The sequence below is a fragment of the Hetaerina americana genome, unplaced genomic scaffold, assembly GCF_022747635.1.
Source record: "Hetaerina americana unplaced genomic scaffold, ioHetAmer1.1.p SCAF_7, whole genome shotgun sequence".
NCBI classification, from domain to species: domain Eukaryota; kingdom Metazoa; phylum Arthropoda; class Insecta; order Odonata; family Calopterygidae; genus Hetaerina; species Hetaerina americana.
The window spans coordinates 32318026-32340187 of record NW_027287316.1 but is presented as its reverse complement, the minus strand read 5'-3'; the positions used below and the strand labels follow the sequence as shown (position 1 = coordinate 32340187).

Below are 22162 nucleotides of genomic sequence, written 5' to 3'. Positions count from 1 at the left end.
TGTATATGAACAAAGGTAATAATTACATGCAACTCAAACAAAAACTGAAACACTGAAAACAGGCAGTTAATCACAGACAACAATCACTACAGTTAATAAAAATCATAGCAGTTTACCAAGATAACAATTAGCACATTTTGGTAAAGATGTGACAAAAATTTGTGTAGCTAAATTTAACATTTTAAAGGAGAAAACAAGCCTCACCCTAACAACTACACTACAAACATGAACAAAGATAAGGGGGACATTATGAGATTCAAAATAATTTTGATCCGCTTAACAAAGCCAGTTAAACAGATTCTAGAAATGGAAAATGATTACGCACCTGACTGACTTTTTGAAATAGTAAGTTGATGTAGTAGTGGTAGGAAAATGTAACATGAATATATGCCTCAGGTATGTTAATAAAGTTTTGGTAATCTTCGCACCCAATAATTTTATGAAAAGCACTTCAACACTTGTGAGTGGTCCTAATTACTTGTTTTAACTATATTTCATAAGCTGTGCAAAAGCTTACAATAATACATATGGATATATATATTTACAATTGGTTCTTCTGATGTATCTCAGAAAATTGTTATTTTTAAACCTTTCAGTGAATGATTGAAAAAAAAAACAAAAATGATTCGAATAATCTAGAAATGCAAGTACAGTGCTACTGACATTATTTAAAGGATGATACATTTTTTGACTGTGTATGTTTTATTCCAAAGTCTTCTCCATTATGAGTTTTGTTGCATGTACAGTCCCATAAACCTTGCATCAAAGAAAACTGAAACAATCAGACTGTTACAAGAAAAGCATATTCCATGATGGAAATGCTGAATTTCTGACAGCATTTTTATCAACCTCTCAGGCAATCTGTAAAACCATGCACAAAATAACAATTAAGTAACAGATAGATCTTGCATTCAACTGCACAATTAATCTGCAACTGGAAGGTGAACAACAAATTCATTAAAACGTAAAAAGTTTCAATTACAGGTAGCTGGAAGTGATTACTGGGCATAATAATGTGGAGGGGTGCATTCAAAGGTCAACTCTGTTACTGTGCATTCTGTGATGCAGTAAAGTACAAGCTGCAAGCTACATGACATATATGAATGTCAACCTCTGCGTTGGGGTCCATCTTCACGAGCCAAGATATTGAGGCCCACTGTGCCCACTCCACGTGACCCTCTGGGGCCTCCATTGTGGGCTGTTGGGGGCCCCCCCCACCAGAGGGCTTTGATTCGCCGAATGGCCCCCTCTGCCCAGGTGCCAGTTGAAGACCAAGATGATGTAAGTGATGTTGCAAGTGACGATGTAACTGACTCGGCAATTGCAGATGCAGTCATGATGGCTGTTGGGTATTATGATGGGATACGATCTTTATGTTATAAACCTCACAGGGTAATAACAAAGGACATCTAATTCATTCCATAAACTTTCTGTAAGCTATTCAATGATTGACAATGAGTATAAGAAAAAGAAAATACCAAAAGCAATAGAGTTTCTAAGGTTAGTCATAACATATGTTTAATGCTGAAAATGTTCTTCATTATCTTCTTATTACATTTAATAATTACTACGCTGGATGAAATTTATAAGATAAGGATATGAAAAGGGTAAGCTTTTGGTGAGACAATAATGTTAACATGGCGTTTTAAGTCAAGCTGTTCAAGGATGATTTTGGTTTGGTTTGGTAAAACAAATCCTTTAACTAATATCAAGTATGTAGAGGCTGTAAACTGAACACTACCCGATTCAATAAAAAAACTAATATAGAAGTATTTTGACTATTTACAACAGTGAATCAGTCATCCATACCACAATTTTAGGCAGGATATTTTTTTTTCCTTTTCCTTCATAAAGGCAGTGTTTATGGGCTTTCATTCCAAATCACTCTTTTTAGTTATTTTACATGAATATTTACACTCATTTCAGGTCAAAGGAAAAATATAAATAAAGAACTAAGTACTATCGCAGCAAGTAAATAAGGGACACAAGTACCTAATTCTCTTTCAGCAGAAAATGATATGTATGACTGGATCATGGTGAAATTTGGATAACTGCACATATATAAACCTTCAAAAACTATAAAACATATATAAATTATCATTCCTGGAAGATAGGGAAAAATATATGGTATCCTGCATTATATGCCACCTTAAAACTCAAAGTTAATCCCTTGGAAGTTTAGCCTTTCACACTTCATTTCACAATGTTACCGCAATCTCATTTAAAATATTGAATTTTTTTATAAACAGGGGCTATTTGACTAAAAACCATTTGCAGTTCCACATACAAACATGACTTTTAACAGAACTGCGAAAGGTTGGGCTGTCTCTACATAGCGCTACGGGAGTTACACCAAGAAATGCCTAATGTTGCCATAAAAACTAAATATGTGCTACAAAAGATATGGATAAAATTTTACATAATATTTTAAGGACATAACTGAAAACATATTAACCTCTCACCTCCCCACAAATTCTTAGAACCATACAGGTTTCCTATTTGTGAGAAACCATGCAGAACTTATAGCACAAGATGCTCTCTCTGCTTCAGGTGTTTAGCTCATTAGGGATATGATTCTACCTGAGAAAATATTTACACTGCCTAATAAGTCGTCAAGTCCATGAGGAAGAGAACAATTACATTACATTGCTCAGTGGGTTTCAGCATTAACCCAGGAGACAAAAGTTCATTGTTTCCACAAATTAAATTTTCAGGTAAAGCAATGTGTGTTGAGTTATTTACAAAATATGTATATGCAACACTAGTATAAATTTCTTTTATTTCTATCTTTTCTATTTCCTGTAGATTAAACTTCAAACAGAAAAGGATAGTATTTTACACAACTAAAGGAAAAATTTAGTTAATAAGAAATTTTTTAGAGGTGGCCATAAAATTAGACCTTGATGTAACCTGGAACCATTTTGGAATCCAACTTCTATTCTCACGAAATTATCTTACCATTTAAAGGGGAAGAGGTTTTAGTTTCGAGAGGTGCTTCTATATTGCCGCCCCCTGGATCCACTGCTCCAGGGGTTGTCTCTTGGTGATGCTGACGCCATGGATTCCTCAGTCCTTTGGTGCTCAAGAAAAACCTCCGCCTGGTCTGCGGGGGTGTTGGACAGCCTGTAAATGAATTAATGGGTCACGTGGTATCAATTCAGGCCCTTACACAAGAAAGGATTGAGACCCGAAGAGCTAAATTTTAACTGCCCATCAAATTGCTTTGTCTGAGCATATCACATTTGATTAAGTGTTCCTCTCAATGAGAATTGCTCCTCCTATACTCTGAATTTTACTCATCATCACACAAAGTCAAAGGACCATGCAAAAATCATACATTCCTAGCAAAAATTAATGCAAGTTCTAAATGGTGAAGGCCAAGAGAAATAATACGGTCACTTAAGAAGTAAACTATATTTTTAATGCTAATTTTAATCCGGAAAGTATTCCCTTTTTTCCATTTGTTTTGTAAATTTCAAGATTGCAGTCCCAAAATGAATAGTTAAAATGAATCAGGCCAGTGCTCAGCCTTAAATAAATCCAAACACTAACCCGCCTGCTTAGTCTAATATACAATAATTTGTTTAGGTTCTTAAAAAGCAAACAGACATTTCTCCCTGGTTCTGTAAAAATTACTACAGAGATGTCCTAAACAACATCAAATGATTAACATTTACAAACAGAAAACAATCACCTAACATTGACTGTGATCGAAGTGCACTCACAAATAAAATACAAATTATTTTTCCTAAGGCCTTAAATGAAAAAAACTTTCACCAGACTGGAGAAGTGGACACCTAGCTGGCTGATCTCACTAGGAGTCAGTTACCCCAGACACCACCAGGGGGTAATGAAAGGAGTTTTTTTGTTTGACTAGGGGTCCATTTTCTCGATCCAATTTTAATAGAAAATAATAGTCAATGAATTTTGGGTTATGAGCAACTGTACTCACTCTGTGTCATTCTCATGGCCGTGGCTGTGTCAGGGCTCACGTGCCTGCAGATGGCAGTGGAGTGTGTGGCTGCGGAGGAGGATGAATACGAAGAGGAGGAGGAGGAGTGGGGAGGTCGAAGGGAAGAGTGTCCTTTCGGAGGCCTCCACGATGAAGAAGAGGAAGCCCACTGGCTCGGGTCTCCATCTGCTGAATCTGTAGGCTGTTGCTGATGGTGCCTCGACTGATGGCAGGGATGAAGAAAAGGAACAAAGGTCATTTTTTGGTTAGTGATCCAAAATCATTTCAACAATCAATCCTTTAAAATGCATCTGGTCAAGTGTAAAACCTGAGAAGGTATTTTTTTTTACACCATCACAATTGTGTTTTACTGTTGGTTTCCATACCAAAAAATAAATATCATTCAAAGGGGGCCAAAAATGGAAGATAAGAGCAGTTTCCTACTCATATGCAATTCTAAGTAGAACTTAGAGGACCTTTAAAACTAGAAAACTTCCACATCTTGTAAAAAATTCAAAATAAAGACCGCCGACAGAGAGTTCAATTTGGTCACCGAATAAAATTTAAACTGACTACATAAAAAGATTAAAATTCTAATACAAAAAACTCAAAATGTACAAACAAATTAATTAATCATTGAAGCCGCATGTCCAACTTTCACGAAGGTGAATATTTTGAAGTTTATATTTTATGCATGCAGGACATACTTTCTTTATTTGAATTCTGATGAAACAGGAAGTACAACCTACACATAAAAGATCCTTAAACAAAGTGAAGGTACTGTAGCAAAAAAATGCTCAGTTATTCGGGAAGCTACTGATGCAGGTTTTTTGCCACTTTACATTTCTATTCAACTCTCAATGAAATCAACAAGTCCTGCTTTAGGGTAATTCAGATTAGGTGGTAGTTTTTAAAGGGAGAATGAAATGAAATGAAAAAAACACAGATGAATATATTTTTGTAATGGGTGCGACCTATTGACAATTGTAGCCGGAAACTCATTTCATGAGCACATGAATATTTTCAGAAGCTTAAAAAGAATATGCATATTTTTTCATCAAGAATGCATATATGGAAAAGAAGAAAGATAATAAAATAAGTGTTTAAAATTGACCAACTCATTAACTAGCGAGCAATAGCAAAATTTCACTAAGGCACAGAGAGCAATAACCATAATAATAGGCATATAATTAGCCTAGTTTTTAAGAGAAGATCAACAATATGGGGTATTAAAACAAAGGTTTTACAAAGGTTTTAAAAAAAGTTCCTCTCTTTTTTTGAATTTCATTACTGGAGAGGCATTACTTTTTGGCTTAAAATATGATTTTTTTACTTTGCCTATATATAATAAGAAAATTAAGTAGAAAACTGAAAATTGCATAAATAATTTTGAATTTTTATATTGGAGGAATGCCAATGGATGGGAAAGAAGGGAAAACATAATACATATCAAAAAGACATAACTATATTTTCATTTATTATGCTCAAATGTTACTTAACGTTGTTGGATATGGAAAAAAATATTGTCCCTGTTAAGATTCTCCTGCTGCAATTTAGAACATAAACAACAACACAATTGTTTTACCTTCATATAGGATGTGAAATGTCCGTTTGTCTTCATCTTTGGTCTTGAGCCTTCACGCCCACCATATAGAGCAGTCTCAGAACCTCTGATGGAAGCACTACTTGCAGACAATGAATTGGCTGATACCTTCTTTGCTTTCGGCAGGACGACAACTGAGAAAAATGGAATATTTTTATTTATGCTTTTTAATCCGGCACACATTATTAATTATCATTTCTTTAGTACAATTTAAATTATAATTAAAGAAAATTGTAGTTTGTTTCGATATTTGAGTATGGAACAAAATTGATTACGACATCATGGAAATAATGACGGAAAATAGTTACTGTAGAAGGAATGGAAAAGTGATGCCAAAAACAGAGACACAGTCAATGGGAGTGAACAAGGCATAGGCAATCACACCCTCCACACACTGACGTGCCCTGTATGATATATCACAAAAAGTAATTAACTCATAAAACCATATTCATTTGATTCCTATCGTAATGTCTACACCTATGTATCTGTGACATTATTAAGATTTTGAGACCACGAATTACGTCCAGTGAGTGGTCTCTATTAAAAATTTTGTAATGAATTCGAGGTGAATTATTAGTATTCCGTGAAATAAAAACACCTAAAAATATTAAACACCTAAATTATTAACATTAGCAGCATGTATCAAGAAACAAAGTTATTAATAAGTGATGATTTTGCGAGTGAATGCTAAATTTATGATAGTCAACACTTGCCAATGCTGCCCCTTTACCGTGAAAAAAAAATATTTTCTTCTGATTTTTTCAATTTTAAAATTACTTTTAAGCATTTATTTCTCCGTACATAATCATTCCAAATTGGAATCAATTGAGCACTGCGCTCATGAAATTGCGTGGGGGAAAACAGAACTAGCGAAGGTGAGGGTGGTTGGCCCTTACTGTCGATGTTGCCCCCGGGCGGGGGGGCTCCGAGGGGCGTCGGCCTGCCTCCACCGCCCTCCTTCGAAGATGCCATCATGGAGGCGGCGCAGAGAGGGCACGCCTCGTTGGCGAACATGCACGAGTAGCAGCGCTCGTGACCGCACGCGTCTATCAGCCGACGCTTCTTGGCCTTGTCGAACGGCATCCCGCAAGACGGACACGCCGATGAAACTGCCGCACCGCCGACAGTCGCCGCACTGCCGGCCGACGCTATTACCCTCGGGCCAACTCCGCCCGAACCTGCAAAAAGATAAGGGAATCCGGAAATGAATCAATCACCTCCACGGAGACTTATGCGGAGAACATTTAAAAATACCAACAATTTGGCGGTGGGGTTCGATACTTTTTCCTAAACGGTATTGAAACCCCGTTTAAGTTGAGGGACGTGTTTTCGAAAAATGGGGAAGAAATAGATTAGTAATGGCATTAAAAGAAGAATTTTGTTCGGTTAAGAAGTTTTAATGAGGAAAGATTCAATGGCAGGAAACAAAATTAACGATTTAAAGGAAAACATAAATACAGTGATAACCCCGAAGGTCGGTTTGGTATGTGATGTTAGAGTTCATCCAGTACTGAACCCGACGGCGTGTGAAAGTCACACATCAAGGTAGGGGGGGATTACTTTCCCTATGCCGGCTATGGTTTCCCATGAAGACCTGGTAACCAAAAAATCACACAGCTTGGGTGCAGCTGAGGGTGCCCAGGGAGTCGTGCCCGGGAATCGAATCCGGGCCCTCAGGTCCACCGCTCTTTTCCATGGGCTACCATGCCCCCATGATTTAAAGAAAATACCAGTGAAAACTTTAATATGGTTCGTCGTATTATATTATTCGGAAACTTGGTTGCCGAGGCAAGAGGATAAACGTAGACTGGAGGCTTTTGAGATGCGGTGAACGATGGAAAAAGTGAAATGGGCGGAAAGACAAATGAACAAGGATGTTATAGGCATGGTGGAGGAGGACAGAGGGTGTTGGGAGAAATTCAAAGAACAAAGGAAAAGTAGATGCGGGGCATATCGAGTACCAATAGACTACTGGGGACTTGTAAAGAGGGCAGACGTTAAGATATACGTTACAGAGGCAGGAAAAGGATAGGCATATAGGGCGGCATGTAGGGCGGAATGTAGGGCTTTAAAAGTATTCCTCTAATGTTATGCCATTGTGTACAGTGGTTTCCACTTACTTAAGTTACACACACACACAGCTAAGATAGAATAACAAAAATGACAAAACCAAAGATAGTCAAAAACTCTACCAAGTACGAAAAGGATAAAAAGTTAACGTGCATGAAAAATATACGGAGTATTTTTTATTATGATTCTCACGCCACATTTAACGAAAAGTACACACCAAATGGAAAATACGCACCATTATTATTTTAATTAATTCATGTAACACATATTTCGACAGTAAACAAATAGGTCCAATTTTATAACGTCTCGTTAAAACCAATCATTAGTTAACGCGAACGACATAACCTGGAGATTACCGACCGATCCGATTTCACAAACATCGTATCTCAGTAATTGAAAATTGAATGGTCAGTTTTGGACTTAATTAACGATCACAAAACTGTGTTTTGGCCGTAGTCGGAGTTTAAAGTTAACCCTCAATTTAATGAGACATTATAATACCTGGTCATGATATCTTAAAATCCAACTTGATGGGAAAGGAGTTAAATATTGGGCTCTAAGCCTTTTGCAACATTTAATTAATCACATCTGAGAAACCGAGCGCGGGACACGAATCCGTTCGTCACTGGCTTTGAGTAGATTTTAGGACGAACAATCAGAGCGCGAAGCAGGCAGACGGGGTGGGATAAAAAGTCACCCGCAGAGACCTCGATAACCACAATTTATACCGAACTCAAATGCGGATATCCCCGTTGTTCATCGGATTAATCCGGGTCTCTTGTTACACCCACCATAACGGGTCCTAGAGATTTATATATAGCTGCCTTGAACTTTTGAGCACGATGAATATCGTAAAAATCACGAATCACGAGTCATTTTTTTCTACTTCCCCCTCTTTCATTAGAGTGAAACAGCGAGTACAACAAAGGGAAGGTCCACTACATGCTTCTCAATTCGGTCTTTACTCATCCACGATAGGAGTTCAGTCCGCGCGAATACATTTCCATGTTTAATTTCGACGGTTATGCAACGAAACAAACATGAATTTTTATGCAGAGCAAAATATATCAGTCCAAACTTGATGTCATTAATATTCAATTGACTTAACATCTACAGCTCTTTCTAAACAGCACCTTAATGCGTTGCTACTTAAAATGTGATTTGCAATTACCTATCGTTCATTTTTTACCGATAAAATCCCTAGATGTCCCGTTATGCCTGCTTCTCTATTTTTCTTTCCATTTACCATTTCATATGATTTTCTCCATTCGTTTCATTGAACGCAAGCAAGAGCTGAGACGGTTCCTCCCATCCTAGAGCTGGCTACCCGTGAGAACCGTAGAAAAAACTATAATCTTTCACCGTTGAAACATTCAGCCGCCTAACCAATACCAATCGACGATCACACTTTGGCCTTTGAGAACATGGTCGGTATTACATAAATAAATTTGTGGACATCATAACACCGTTCTAAATAATCATAAAATCTATCAATAGCAGTGTTACGCCATGTTTGACATTTCTAAACCCGGTCCATCACGCAAAAAAGGGAGCTCAGACACCCCTGCCCTTAAGTGCGTACGAGTACCTCATGTGGACAAGGCGGACCCACGGCGATTTGGGGTTTCTGTTCTCCCTTCAACCTCGTTTCCACTCTCATTCCACCCATCTTTGTCCACTGTGCAATTGACCTCGGACTGTCGAATACACCTCCTCCGACCTTCCCACCGCTTCAAGCGAGTCAGCGATGCAACTGAGCTCAATAATTCCTAAAACGCGGAAGGCCGGTCGGGTTTGCCTGGCACGATTCACCCCTCCCCTCGCCCAGTCAATACCCGCCGCTCGTGAAGTGCATTTTAATCTCCAACCGCGACCGCTCAAGATGAAATAACCCGCACGGGATAGACTGATGAATGAGATCCTCCCCACCCACCAAAGATCGCTCGCGGAAGGCCAAGGGCTTCTGATAAGACTTTTGTCAATGGGGCGACCCAACGCTTCCCTCCTATATCTTATCTGACGCCGCAAACGTTGATTGAAGCCAATCTCTCCCTCTGGGACGCTGAATTCGCCTTTTGCACGACCCAAACTTCATTCTAAGGTGGGAGATAGCGGAATGGCTCTGGTACGACGGTTTTGGGTGTGGTCCGAGGACAAAAAAGGGACGAGACTCGCTTGCGAGGGACAAAGACGCTTGCGCGAGTCAGCTGCGATTCCCGATGCTAAAAAAGCGAAAACTGTTGTTAGCCAAATCTAATTTGTGTTCATCCGAGCTGAAGTTTTGAATTTTCAACGCATTTTAAACATATTAGCTCTTTCTGGTACCCTGCAATAAATATTTTTCCGGTTGGTTTTCTATTTGGCTGGTTTCACGAGTAAAATTACCCCGCGTGCAATAATTCTGCTTCATTAACGAATCAATTTTTGCAATAAAAAAGGCATATGAACTCATCGCCAACACTTCATTCAGGCGGATCATTTTCCTGGATTAAATAGGACATAATAGAGCCAAATAAAATCAATTAAAATAAATAATTATTTTTCTCATGAGTGGAGCTCTAATATTTTAGTAGGCTTTCAACTCTAGGCGGAAATTAATGGCTATTGAAACAAATTTGATCTCAAATAACATAATAGAACTCTTTTTACAAAATTACAGCAAAATTTTAAAAGTACCAATGGAGTTAATTAGAGGAGAAAAATAATTTTACAGTCATTATAATTTGAAGGAAAATTTGCTGCACTGTAGTCGAACAGCATGAAGTCTAAAAATTCCCAAGCTTCATCCGCAATATTGCAGAGAAGACAGATTTGAGGCACCTTAATAGGAACGCGGAGGGTTCTTTCTATTGTAAAAGTATTAACTCAATTCATGAAGACCAATTTTTAAAACGATCTAAACAAATACGATGCAACTATAATACAAAAACGAAAATGCATTTCGTTATATGATGTTTTCAGCTGTGCACGGTGTCTCAACAATATGAAATGGTTGAATTTCTTATCGTAACCTCGCTTATTTTTAGGGTACCGTTGCTTAATCTAGAAATTTTTCCATCAACTGGCAGGATTCCTAGGAAATCGACTCCATTTGAACCGAAAAACACGATGTGAGGAAGAGAGAAGAAACACGAATCCCTGCGGTTCATGTGAAATCCAGGTCTCTCCCGTGGGACTTCCTTATCACGAAGCGGGGAGGATTTAATTAAGGCTTTCCGAACCATTTATTACACAACTCAAAGCAAAGAAAAAATTTATGGCAGGGGCTTTTAGGCGAAATTCCCAGACAAGCACTCGTTTGAAGCGTTCCCGTTGCGTAGGCGACCGACCGGCGATACGGTTTTCCGAATATCGGATAGCGCAGGGCGGAAATTCCAGGAAACGGACCGCCTGAAAATGAATCGATTTTGCGGCACCTGGGATGATTTCCTCAGGTGGCCGAGGGAACGGCGCGCGGCAACAGAATGAGGACCCACCCCACCCCATATATATATATATATATATATATATATATATATATATATATATATATATATATATATATATATATATATATATATATATATATATATATATATATATATATATATATATATATATACCTGTTTATATATATATATATATATATATAAACCATAAGCCATAAACACAGTAATCAACCCCAAGGTCGGTTTGGTAGGTAATGATAGAGTTCACCCAGTACTAAGCCCGAGGGCGTGTGAAATTCCTTCCCTGTGCCGGTTATGGTTTCCAAGGAAGATCTGGTACCCGAAAAATCACATAGCTTGGGTGGAGCTGCAGGTATCCAGAGTGCCTTGCCCGGGAATCGAACCCGAGACCCTCCGGTCAGCAGTCCAACACTCTACCCCCTGAACTTTTGCGACCCAAAAAAAAAAAAAATATATATATATATATATATATATATATATATATATATATATATATATATATATACACACACACATATATATGTATAAATATATATGTATACAAGTTATATATGTATAAATACATAATTTAAATCAATAATTAATTTCTAACTAGAAAAATAAATAATGAAATTGATGCTTGCAATTTCTTGTGCTGCCAATTCTAGATAGAATGTTCCTTGTGTTTAACTTCACATGAGTCATCTGCTTGCTTCGTAAAATATGTTTAGCGGAACCCTATATGGATGAGAAATCTGGAAATAATTCATAAAACTACCTATTTCAAATCCTCTCGTCGAAATATCAATAAAGCCTGACCCTCTATAGATGTGCGCACTGACAAAGGGAACTTTGTATTCCATTTCTGAAGAAATATCTGCCATTCAAGAATTCATTCCAATCGGGCATTTCATTTAAAAGGGCCGTGCGATAAGTTCACATTTTTCAACATAGGAAGGAATATAGTATAGCCGAAATACCACATCAAAAATAACCAGAATGGTATGGAACGATCACTTCCATTTGGGAGCAGCATTTTAAGCAATCAATGGACATCGTGAATGAATTGTCAAGAAAGGACAAAAAAATATATTAAACCCCGATTATAAAAACTGCAACCAAATAAGACGTTTAAAATCACGAAACACGATCCAGACTCAAAAACTAATTATTCCCATGCTCAAGAAAAATATGTGAACACTTTTATCACGGTAATCAGTTTTCACGAGGATAATTTTGTATAAATTATAATTATACCACATTAAAACAGTTTTCAAAATTCTTTTTTCCTAAAATTCATTGTTTTTGCTAATGTTCACGACGGAGGTTAATGAACTGAATGCAATAGGAACGCCGCCCTTCAGTGCGCCACGAAACGTTAATATTTCATTTTAAGCCAACTATACCACCGAAGATCTCACATCTCCCGAGGATTTACGAAGTCCGTGACCATATCCCAAGGGAAACAACTAGACGGTTCAACCTCTCGCACGAATCCAACTCCAAAATCCTATCTTCTAGTTTCTAACGATTACCAGCGTAAACAAAGGAGAGATTGATTGAACGCCGAATCCAACAGGTATTTCACACGAACTCCTGAAAAAAGTTAAAACGCGAGGAAAACGATGCATATGCACCGAAGATACAAACGCGCAGGTGGGCACACTATTTAATGGCAGGCACGAATAAAAGTCGGGGGCTGATTCATGGTTCGTTTATCGCGAACTGCAAGCGACTGACTACTTAATGCGGACCGAAGAACGAGTCAAGTTTGATGAGCTTCAATCAAGAGGGCAGGATGGGGGTTTCAAACGTCCGAAACCTTCTCCACCCCACCCCTCCCCCCCACGGACACGCCTCTCTGCGGAAGAACCAAAGGAGATTTTTTTTCGCCTCGGGTCGTAAACCTTTGAAGTCGGTCGCCGCCAGAAGGACTCAAAAGAGTCTACCTGATCGCCGATGCACAACGATAGGTTTGTACAATGCACACACTGCCTTGATCATGAGCATGAATCGGACGAGGTAACGCTTATGGGGAGCTTTTGATTTAAACAAGGGCAAACTATAAATAGTACTCTAGCAATAAATAATCATGACTCCGCGAAATACATTCCCGCACTCGAATGGCGAACTTTTTTTTGCTTGACATTTCTTGAGCGCAATGATTTTTTTTTCAGTTCAATGACGCCGAAGCTATTGAACCGTGCGCACCTCTTTGTCCGACGTTTCCGCAGACATGATTTAAGTGGCCTGATTATAACCAGGTAGTCCAAATGTTGTGACCTTAAAGTTTAATTACTAACTAATTAATCAAAGGGGGAAAAAATAACAAGTAAGCAACAGAAGCAGTCACGGCCGAGTTAGAAAATGGTAACTGCATTAAGGAGACCAGGACAAATCAAACGAAAAAAAGGGGAAATATTCGAGTCAAAATATTTAGGAGAGGTTACAATTCACTTTGGTTTGAACTTGTCCTGAATACTATGCGTCGAGTGCTTGGGCCTCTGCGCAGGAGTTTGAAATAAAACAGGATATAAATTAAAGCTCCCCGTTTCGGGTAGAATCGTTATGATGGCGTCACATTATCACCGAAGAGATTGGATTAGGAGACATAGTATAGAAATTGCAAGCTCGACTTAAACTTTAAGGCAAATACAAATCATTCGAGTTTAGTACTGACACTGAATGAATAACTTTGGCTCCAAATTACGTAGACTGATTGGCGTGACCAAATTGGTAATTCGAGAGAATATGACAGCCTAACCGATTATTAATTCATTTTTCCCTCGAACAGTTCGTGACTACAACTATAGAAAGTATAAAGCACGACAATGAATGCCATTAAACACTAATTATCCGCATTTTTAATGACTGTTGACCTCATAAACTCGTAGTGACTTGCAGAGTTAAGACGTAGATGAAAATTTTTAATCCGCGTCATTTGAAATTGGTGGAGAAGTACTGAAATGAAGCCAAGACATTTTCAGGGAAGCCCAATGGATGTGGCACGCGCACCGTTATGCGGGAGGGAAAGGGGAGGTCAGTTGCTCACCTGCTATGAGGTGGGCGGCAGAGCTTCCGGCTTTCCGGCCGGCGGCAGACCCCTTTACGGGGCTGGTCCGAGGGGTCGCCGGCGAGGAGGTCGAGGCGGCTGCGGCCGAGGACGCGACGCTCCGGAGGGTGCTTGTTCGACTCCCGATCCCACTCTCGCAGTCTTGAGGCTTCGGTCGCGAAGTCGGAGGGGACGGTGGGAGCAGGAGACCTGAGCGGGAGAGATGAACCAGAGGGAAAGTGTGAAACACTATAGAAATTGCTTATCAGTAACAAAGACAAGAAAATGTAGACATTTATTAAATTCTTAAAACAATAAAGTTCAAAATCCACAAAGCAATCATTAACCAACCAGCATGCTCAATGCATACACTTCTAAATGTACACTACTAACTTTGCTACATTTACACTAAGGTTTTTGCATTTAATGATTTACTGCCGACCAGGTTTAGCAGAGCGAATAAAGGTACTGAAAAATAATCACACTCCCTAATTCCTACTTCTCTTGGCGAATATTTCTTCACCGATATTATTCATTAAAAATTTATTTCATTTTTATGAAAATTTTAAGTCCATTTGTTCATTTACGATCTTATATTCCCCATTCAATTGACTTTCTTCTCATAGAATGTGGCACTTTAGTATCCAAAAAACATTATCATCTCATTAATTCGATCCTTTCTTTTGGCATATTTTGTACCAGACCAACTCTAACAGCAAGGAATTCCAGCAGGGTCCCAACAAATTTGAAATAGACACACTCCATTTGCAATGCTAATTTTTTTTGCGCTTATAACGAGCCAGACAAACAACAGTACTTGAAAATGTGTGATCAGTACGGATTGCATACAAAAGCTAATGCAACAACATATTATTCTAAATCGCTAATGGTATTTAAGTAACAAGATTTACTCATCGCATTTGCTAATTTAACGAGGCAGTATCTTAAGGCTTGTGGCTTAAATCTTCTGCTGCCGTGGTCAACGTCGCCGACTTGCTGGAAGTGGAGTTTTCTTCGTATTCAGACGACTCAATGAAATACGGAGCGGAATAACCCAAGGAAATCACTCAAGTCTAAGGTTTAATACACCTTTCGAACAACCTCGTCATCATCAAATACATATGACTCTTACTCACAAAACTCGAAAGTTACCCCCGCTTAAAATACCACTGATTACGAAAATAAACCATAGACTCACTTGCAGCACATGAAATGCCACAAAACAAGTAATTCATCCTCGACTTGGGTTTCCCTCTCAGGTTTCATAGACTGGATTTGGACATAAATTAAAAGATTAAAAGTTGGTATTTAAGTTGAAGTAAAAATACGGTTATATACATACATGTACATACATACATATATATATACATAATTAGGTAATCTACCAGTTATTGTATGTTTTGCATGGACACAACTACCAAATAAATATTTTGTTTCAACCCACTGTTACATCATACTCTACAACATGTCCCTCTTCATTTCTGTGTATGCATGTATGTGTGTATACATATATATGTATATATATATATATATATATAATACATAAATATATATACATTGGCACTGATGACATATTTGAGCAAAGAATATACATAAACGTACTTATATGTATATATATATATATATATATATATATATATATATATATATATATATATATATATATATATATATATATATACGTTTATGTATATTCTTTGCTCAAATATGTCATCAGTGCCATCCCATTCTCCATCGAGGAGACACCTACCTACAATTCATTCAGCCTAGAGTAACACCTGCCTTGATGAATCATGCTATTGTAGCTCCAGCTGCCGCCTTATGTACTCCAAAAAGGGTCAAGTTATCGTAGAGATAAGCTTACAAGAAAGGCCAAAAATAGAGAGAGAGGGTATTTTTAAGCTGATTCATACCCATGTCGACTCATATAACTTCTTAGCATTTCGACGTTTAATTCGTTTTAAATTACTTCAGTTACCAAACTATAGGTAAAACACTTACATATAAATAAAAAATGACAACAAAATCAACTAAAAACTTCTAATAATGTCTACGCTACCAAATCACTGATTCTTTAAAATTATGTTGCAGAAGAACCCACAAAAAAGAAGCCATTTTGCCTGTAACATTTTTAGACACCTGAGCTCAGAGCCAAGGGCCACACCACCGGCTCTATGAGTTTTCGGGTGGTTATCAATCGAAACCACATAGTTTCGTGTTTAGCACTCCTTAAACTTGTAAAACTGTAATGTACGACAAAGGTTAATTGACACTTGCACATTCATTCAAGATAAATAATGTAGAATTACGTTCAAATATACCTATTATAATTTCATCATATGTGACAAACTCCGTTTCCACGATGAATAAGTGCTCCATTGCAGAAATTTGCCAACTTCATTTCAGAAACTACGCCATTATTACTGCGGAATAAATAGACCATAGTGAAATATATTTAAACATGCATACTCATTGGAATTAGAATTCCTTCAAAGAAATGGCGATGGTTAATATCACTATGTACGTAAACCTTTATTACTCTAATTAATTAATAATGTATCACTAGGAATATACCATCGCATTTTACTTTCATTAATTTCTTCGGATTTATATGCGACTAAAACAATTTACCTATTAATATGATCGCAATAATTTGCGGAATTGGATTAAAAAATTTGAAACTTCTGGAAGCCAAAGAGTTTTTTTACGCTCAGTAGAGGAACAGCCACCGTTAGAATACCTACGCTGAAAATAAATGTATCTGTAAATTTTTTTGGCTGTCGACTCGCTTCGAGCAGCTCTTCCCAATGACGCCACACTAGCTAGTCGCGACCAGTCCTCTCCAGCCGTCCCACGGCATTTTAAGCACATGTAAGAGTCACAGGTGCCTGCGCAAGAAAACTCTTTTTGCACTCCTCTGCAAGGAGAGCGAAAAGTAACTGGTTACGCGGTCCGCCGTAAGCAACATGCGAGAAGAAGTCCGCAGTCGCCGTAAGAGACTGACGTGGTTTGAGGCAATATTATGAAACGCGAATGGAATTCGCCAACGCTGTACATACGTTCGACTCGCTGCTAAGTACTTGCCTCACCTATGACAAGTTTTATGTGGGCATTAACGAGGAAATAATCATCAACGAACACTGCGATCCGTGTTGCACAAGAGCGCACATTTTCTGGCCTTATTGCTAGATTTTGACCGATAAAGTCTCCCATAAGGCCATCTAGCAAAATAATAAGGCAGTTACCCCAAAATGCCATTTTCATTATATTTTAATATTCAGAATCATTTCGTATTGAGTGATGTGTAATTTACACGTCACAGAACAATTAAGTTATGTGATATGTAGGTATGATAAAACTTAATTGAAATGGATAAATAACTACAGATACTATTTTCACTAACTCTCCTGGTAATAGGGCATTTCACGTTTCGGATTCACCAAAAATAATTTAACCATTAAGATGGAAAAAATTCTTACCGGATGAGTTCTACAACGAGCATAGCTGTCATCTACAACTGCCAAAAACACATCCCTCTCCAGTGTTTGTCTTTTATGTGTGTTCCCATTCCTTTTCCCTTCTATCTCCATCTATGCGAATGAATATTGTTCGCCATGTGGCGGGTTTTTCGTGTTGGAAGGTTTGTGTGGGTATGTATGTATGTATTTATGTGTATACGTATATACATGTACACACACACACACACGCACGCGTGCGCGTGTGTGTGTCTACACACATACATATGAGAGTTAAGATGTTTAAATTATATCAATATAAATTAAATATAATGATCTTCCAAAATATCCCTTAAATTATTCGTAGAATACAACGCTTAAAATTACATCCACGAAAAATGAAAGCACTAGGTGACTGCCATCGACAGGTATCTTCCGAAAAATTATACGCAGCCCTGCCATACACGAGTTTACAGTAGTGTTTGTAGTAGTGTTTGCATGTATTTACAGGGGTAGTTCGCATGTCCGCCCCCTCTCCAATGATTCACCGCATAATGATATAACATACTACAGATTTCCCTAAAAAATATTTTCCCGTATTAAGCTACCAAATCCTAATAGTATATCCCTACATCTTCCTTTCAAAGTTCGGATAATCACAATGGCTCACGCGAAAAGAAATGTGTACCATTGCACGACAGACGCTGGCATATTTGCCGAATAGATTATGCTATTGGAATGCCTTGGGAAGCGAAGGGTCGTTTCTGAACTCAGCACAGAGGAGACATAATATCTCGACAAGCAATTAACATTGCTTTACCATTGGTCCACATACAGCACAGTCGTTAGTTACCGCGAACGTATTTTGAGGACGGGAAAAAAAGGACTAAACTGGAAAATTACTCACTATAGCAATACAACGCATTATATATTCCCGCAATTATAAATTATGGACATTCCCAAGAAACAAAAGAAATAAATGAAGCACCGAATTCTATGTTCGTGATCATCCAATAAACATTTAATCGATACCCGCTTTATTTCACGACGGCCGATGAGAGGAGAAACTGGTTTCTCACTCGGGTACCCTAAACAGCAAAATGAGAGGACACAATGCAAACGGAAGCGGAGTTGTCGGGAAGGTTTTTTTTCTCCCAAATCGGCTGGTCGATCATTGAATTTGGAACGAAATTTCGTGCGGAACTCAGCGGGCCGCCGCGGAACGCCGCGTAAAAGCAAGCGGATAAAATTGTTTTAGAGCGTCAATTAAATTTTTAACAGGCCTAAATCGCTTTATTGCTGCATGCTGAGCGCATTTACGTTTCGTGGAAAGGTACTCACACGGAGGAAGACAGGAAGGAGGAGACATGGGAAAGAGCTATGAGGATGGACAATGCGACGGCTACCATTCGAAATTTTTTTCCGACGGTCTGACGCCATGCCGCGGGCGCGAATCTCGATCGACATGAAGCTTTATTCAACTTACCCGGAAATAAAGCTGAAAATTGATGCGAGAAACGTTTAGTCCCCGTAATATACACTTATTCCTTTCAATTGAAAACGAGCAATGCATAATATCGAATATATATGTGTATATATATGTGTGTATATATATATATATATATATATATATATATATATACTCATATATACAGAAACATATATAAGGAAAAGGGATAGGAACACGTATAAAGGACGAACACAATAGAGGTGGGGAAGGCGGAATCGAACGGATCACAAGAGTAAAAATATTTCCTCAACCGGGACTCGAACACCGGATCTTTCCACTTGCCGGGCGGATGCTCTTAACCACTTGAGCTATCTATAATATATATATATATAATTACATATCCTCGATAGCTCAAGTGGTTAAGAGCATCCGCCCGGCAAGTGGAAAGATCCGGTGTTCGAGTCCCGGTTGAGGAAATATTTTTACTCTTGTGATCCGTTCGATTCCGCCTTCCCCACCTCTATTGTGTTCGTCCTTTATACGTGTTCCTATCCCTTTTCCTTATATATGTTTCTGTATATATGAGTATTTATTCGCCGTTTGGCGGGATTTCGTGTTTGAATGTGTATATATATATATACATATATATATATATATATATATATATATATATATATATATATATATATATATATATATATATATATACATATATATATATATATATATATATATATATGTTTGTGTGTATATATATATATTCGATATTATGTATTGTGTATCAATATAATGTACACCAACAGAGAAAATTCGTCGCATAACGCCTCGACACATTTAAAGCGCATTTAAAATATTGGACACCGGTACTCTTTCTTCTTTGAACTATAACTTCAATAAAAATTATATAAATCAAACTCATATAATTTTTATTTCGGTAGAAGTTAATGGTTATTGGATTTTATTCATAGTAACTGTTCAAGTGATATGTTTACATCGACGCGACTATTTATTTTTTTCGCTGAACGGTATCCTCTTCATCAACTTTCTACCCTTATCCTGTCTTTCTCTATTCGACTGAAATTCACGAATGAGCTCAAATTGTGAAAATTTTAATATTGAGTAGGCCTTCCTGTTGAGTTTTATCCACTTGGTTCCCACCCCATGGATTAAGCACAAGCAATTGTTTAATCCTCAGCAAATATGTCCGTTAACGTGCTACGTAGATGCGTTCGTACTCTCTCCCAAAAATTGGAATTGGAGAGCCATAGAAAGCTTCCCGTTGCTTTATTGATCAATAAGCAATCATTTTAAAGCAGCTTATCAGTTTCCACACAATCTATGTTGTAATGCTGGATTTTATTTCAGCTTTATGTCATTTTGATTTTTTTTTATTAACTGATTCTTCACATCCAGAATCATGGAACCCCAAATCCACGTTCGGAATTTGTCGGAAGCTGTAACGGACAGCTTTTTTAGGGGCAACTTAGTATTTATTTGTTCGCTAATCGGAAATATTTATTTTTTATGACTTCCTGTATGTTTATGAGAAGGTGTCTTGTGATACACCCGAAATTGAAAAATCAACAACCCATGCGAAGAGAGAAAAAACCGCAATGTTAAGTGTTCATTCGAAATTCAAAAAGGTTTCGATTGTTTTCTTCCCATTGGAGAAAAATATGCTCCTCAAACCTGGTTACCTGATAAACAAAAACTCACGAATCGAAAAAAAATCACGTCTCATTTTCAAAATTGAAAAAGAGTCCGCTTTAAAATTTTTTCACTTTTTGGTTGAAACGAGCTGCCGATAATTTTTATCCATTTTTTTCGTGTGAGATTTCCAACGCCCTAAACGTAGGAGCGTATTCGAGTCGCAAAACAGAACGTACTCACCCTGCAAACACTTAAGACGAAAGCCATGTCTGGTAAAGAGTGTAAATATTCACGCCTTCTCTGAGGTGTGCCTTATCGCCACTTCAACATGGCGAGAAATTAAAAAATAAATCCCACGAAAAACAACAAGGGCGCCAAATTTCGTCCAACCCACCCAAGTGGCCGAGAGCGACGAGGAACACGAACGAATAAAAAAAAAAGGAACGCGACCATCCGCCGTGAACTTTATGGACGAGAGGCATTTTCAGGTAGCGAGCTAACTTATAAAAGCGCGCTTTATCGAAAGAAAGCGCCCCGCCACTTTGGCAGGCGTGACGCAATCGAAATGGCGAGTGAAAGTGAGACGCGGGGGAGCCTTTAGAGGTCAAAAAGTGCTGCAAGGCAAAATGTGTGCCCGGAGGAGCGAACTGTGTGAGAAAAGGAATTTAGACACACACCAAAAAAAATCGTACCTACTCTCTTTTACGCCGGCGCCACATCGACATGGAAACGCTTGAAAGAAACCTTACCCACACATACACACGCACCCTTGTACTACACTTTTTTTGTCCCGCTACAAAAGGCGCTATATTTCACTCCTTTCCAGCTTGCCTTCTTCGTGTTCCGATCCGCAGGAACAAGGAGAAACTTTTTATTTGTGGACGCGGGTTTCCTCCGGGGAGTAAAAAATCGGGAGCCTCTCATTTTTCACGCTTTCGGCCGACCGCGGGACACGTGTTAACTCGGAACCCCACCCCTCCGTGGGAAAATTTTCATCACTCGAAACTCGATGGATCGACTAATCCAATCTCGGGCGATTATTATAATCGTCGAGTTTTCGATGTCATAACCAACATTTCAATCTACGATGATGGTCCAGATGACTGGGTGGCTTCGATTGTGCGAAATATTCGATTTGTTCATTAATTATGTTTTCGACATCGTAACGCTTTCCATTTGGAATGGTCGTCGGTGCTTGAAGGAATATTTTGACCAGAGTATACATCCATACTTGCTTCGTTCTCGTGAAATAAAAATTCCGCCCGTCCATCGACTGCCTGAGTCACGCGCCGCCGTAAAAAGGAGCAAAGAAAGAATAGCCAATGAGTCCAGGCCAAGGACTACCATATGCTGGCTTCCGAGCGTTGACGTTTCGAATTCGAGTCTTCGCGTTTGACATCAAATTTGAGCGCTCAGGAGGACGGCGATCGTATTTATGGACTGTGGACCAACACCACTCCTTGTATGCAGCCAGTATACTTGTATAATCTGATTTTATTTAT

At 38.4% G+C, this 22162-nt stretch overlaps 1 protein-coding gene across 2 annotated transcripts in view; it reads right to left on the bottom strand.

Moving 5' to 3' along the window:
• The window catches only part of rols (rolling pebbles), a 173437-nt gene that overhangs the window by 20566 nt on the left and 130709 nt on the right, over nt 1–22162 (bottom strand). Inside the window, exons 2-7 of one of the 2 annotated variants that reach the window (XM_071594958.1) lie at nt 14106–14315; nt 6452–6733; nt 5538–5689; nt 3953–4175; nt 2959–3123; nt 1112–1342 (exon numbers count right to left, since the gene is read on the bottom strand). In XM_071594958.1, the coding sequence (XP_071451059.1) occupies nt 1112–1342; nt 2959–3123; nt 3953–4175; nt 5538–5689; nt 6452–6733; nt 14106–14315 (1263 nt within the window). The remainder of the gene's footprint in view (nt 1–1111; nt 1343–2958; nt 3124–3952; nt 4176–5537; nt 5690–6451; nt 6734–14105; nt 14316–22162) is intronic. The other variant, XM_071594959.1, reaches the window with a different exon arrangement.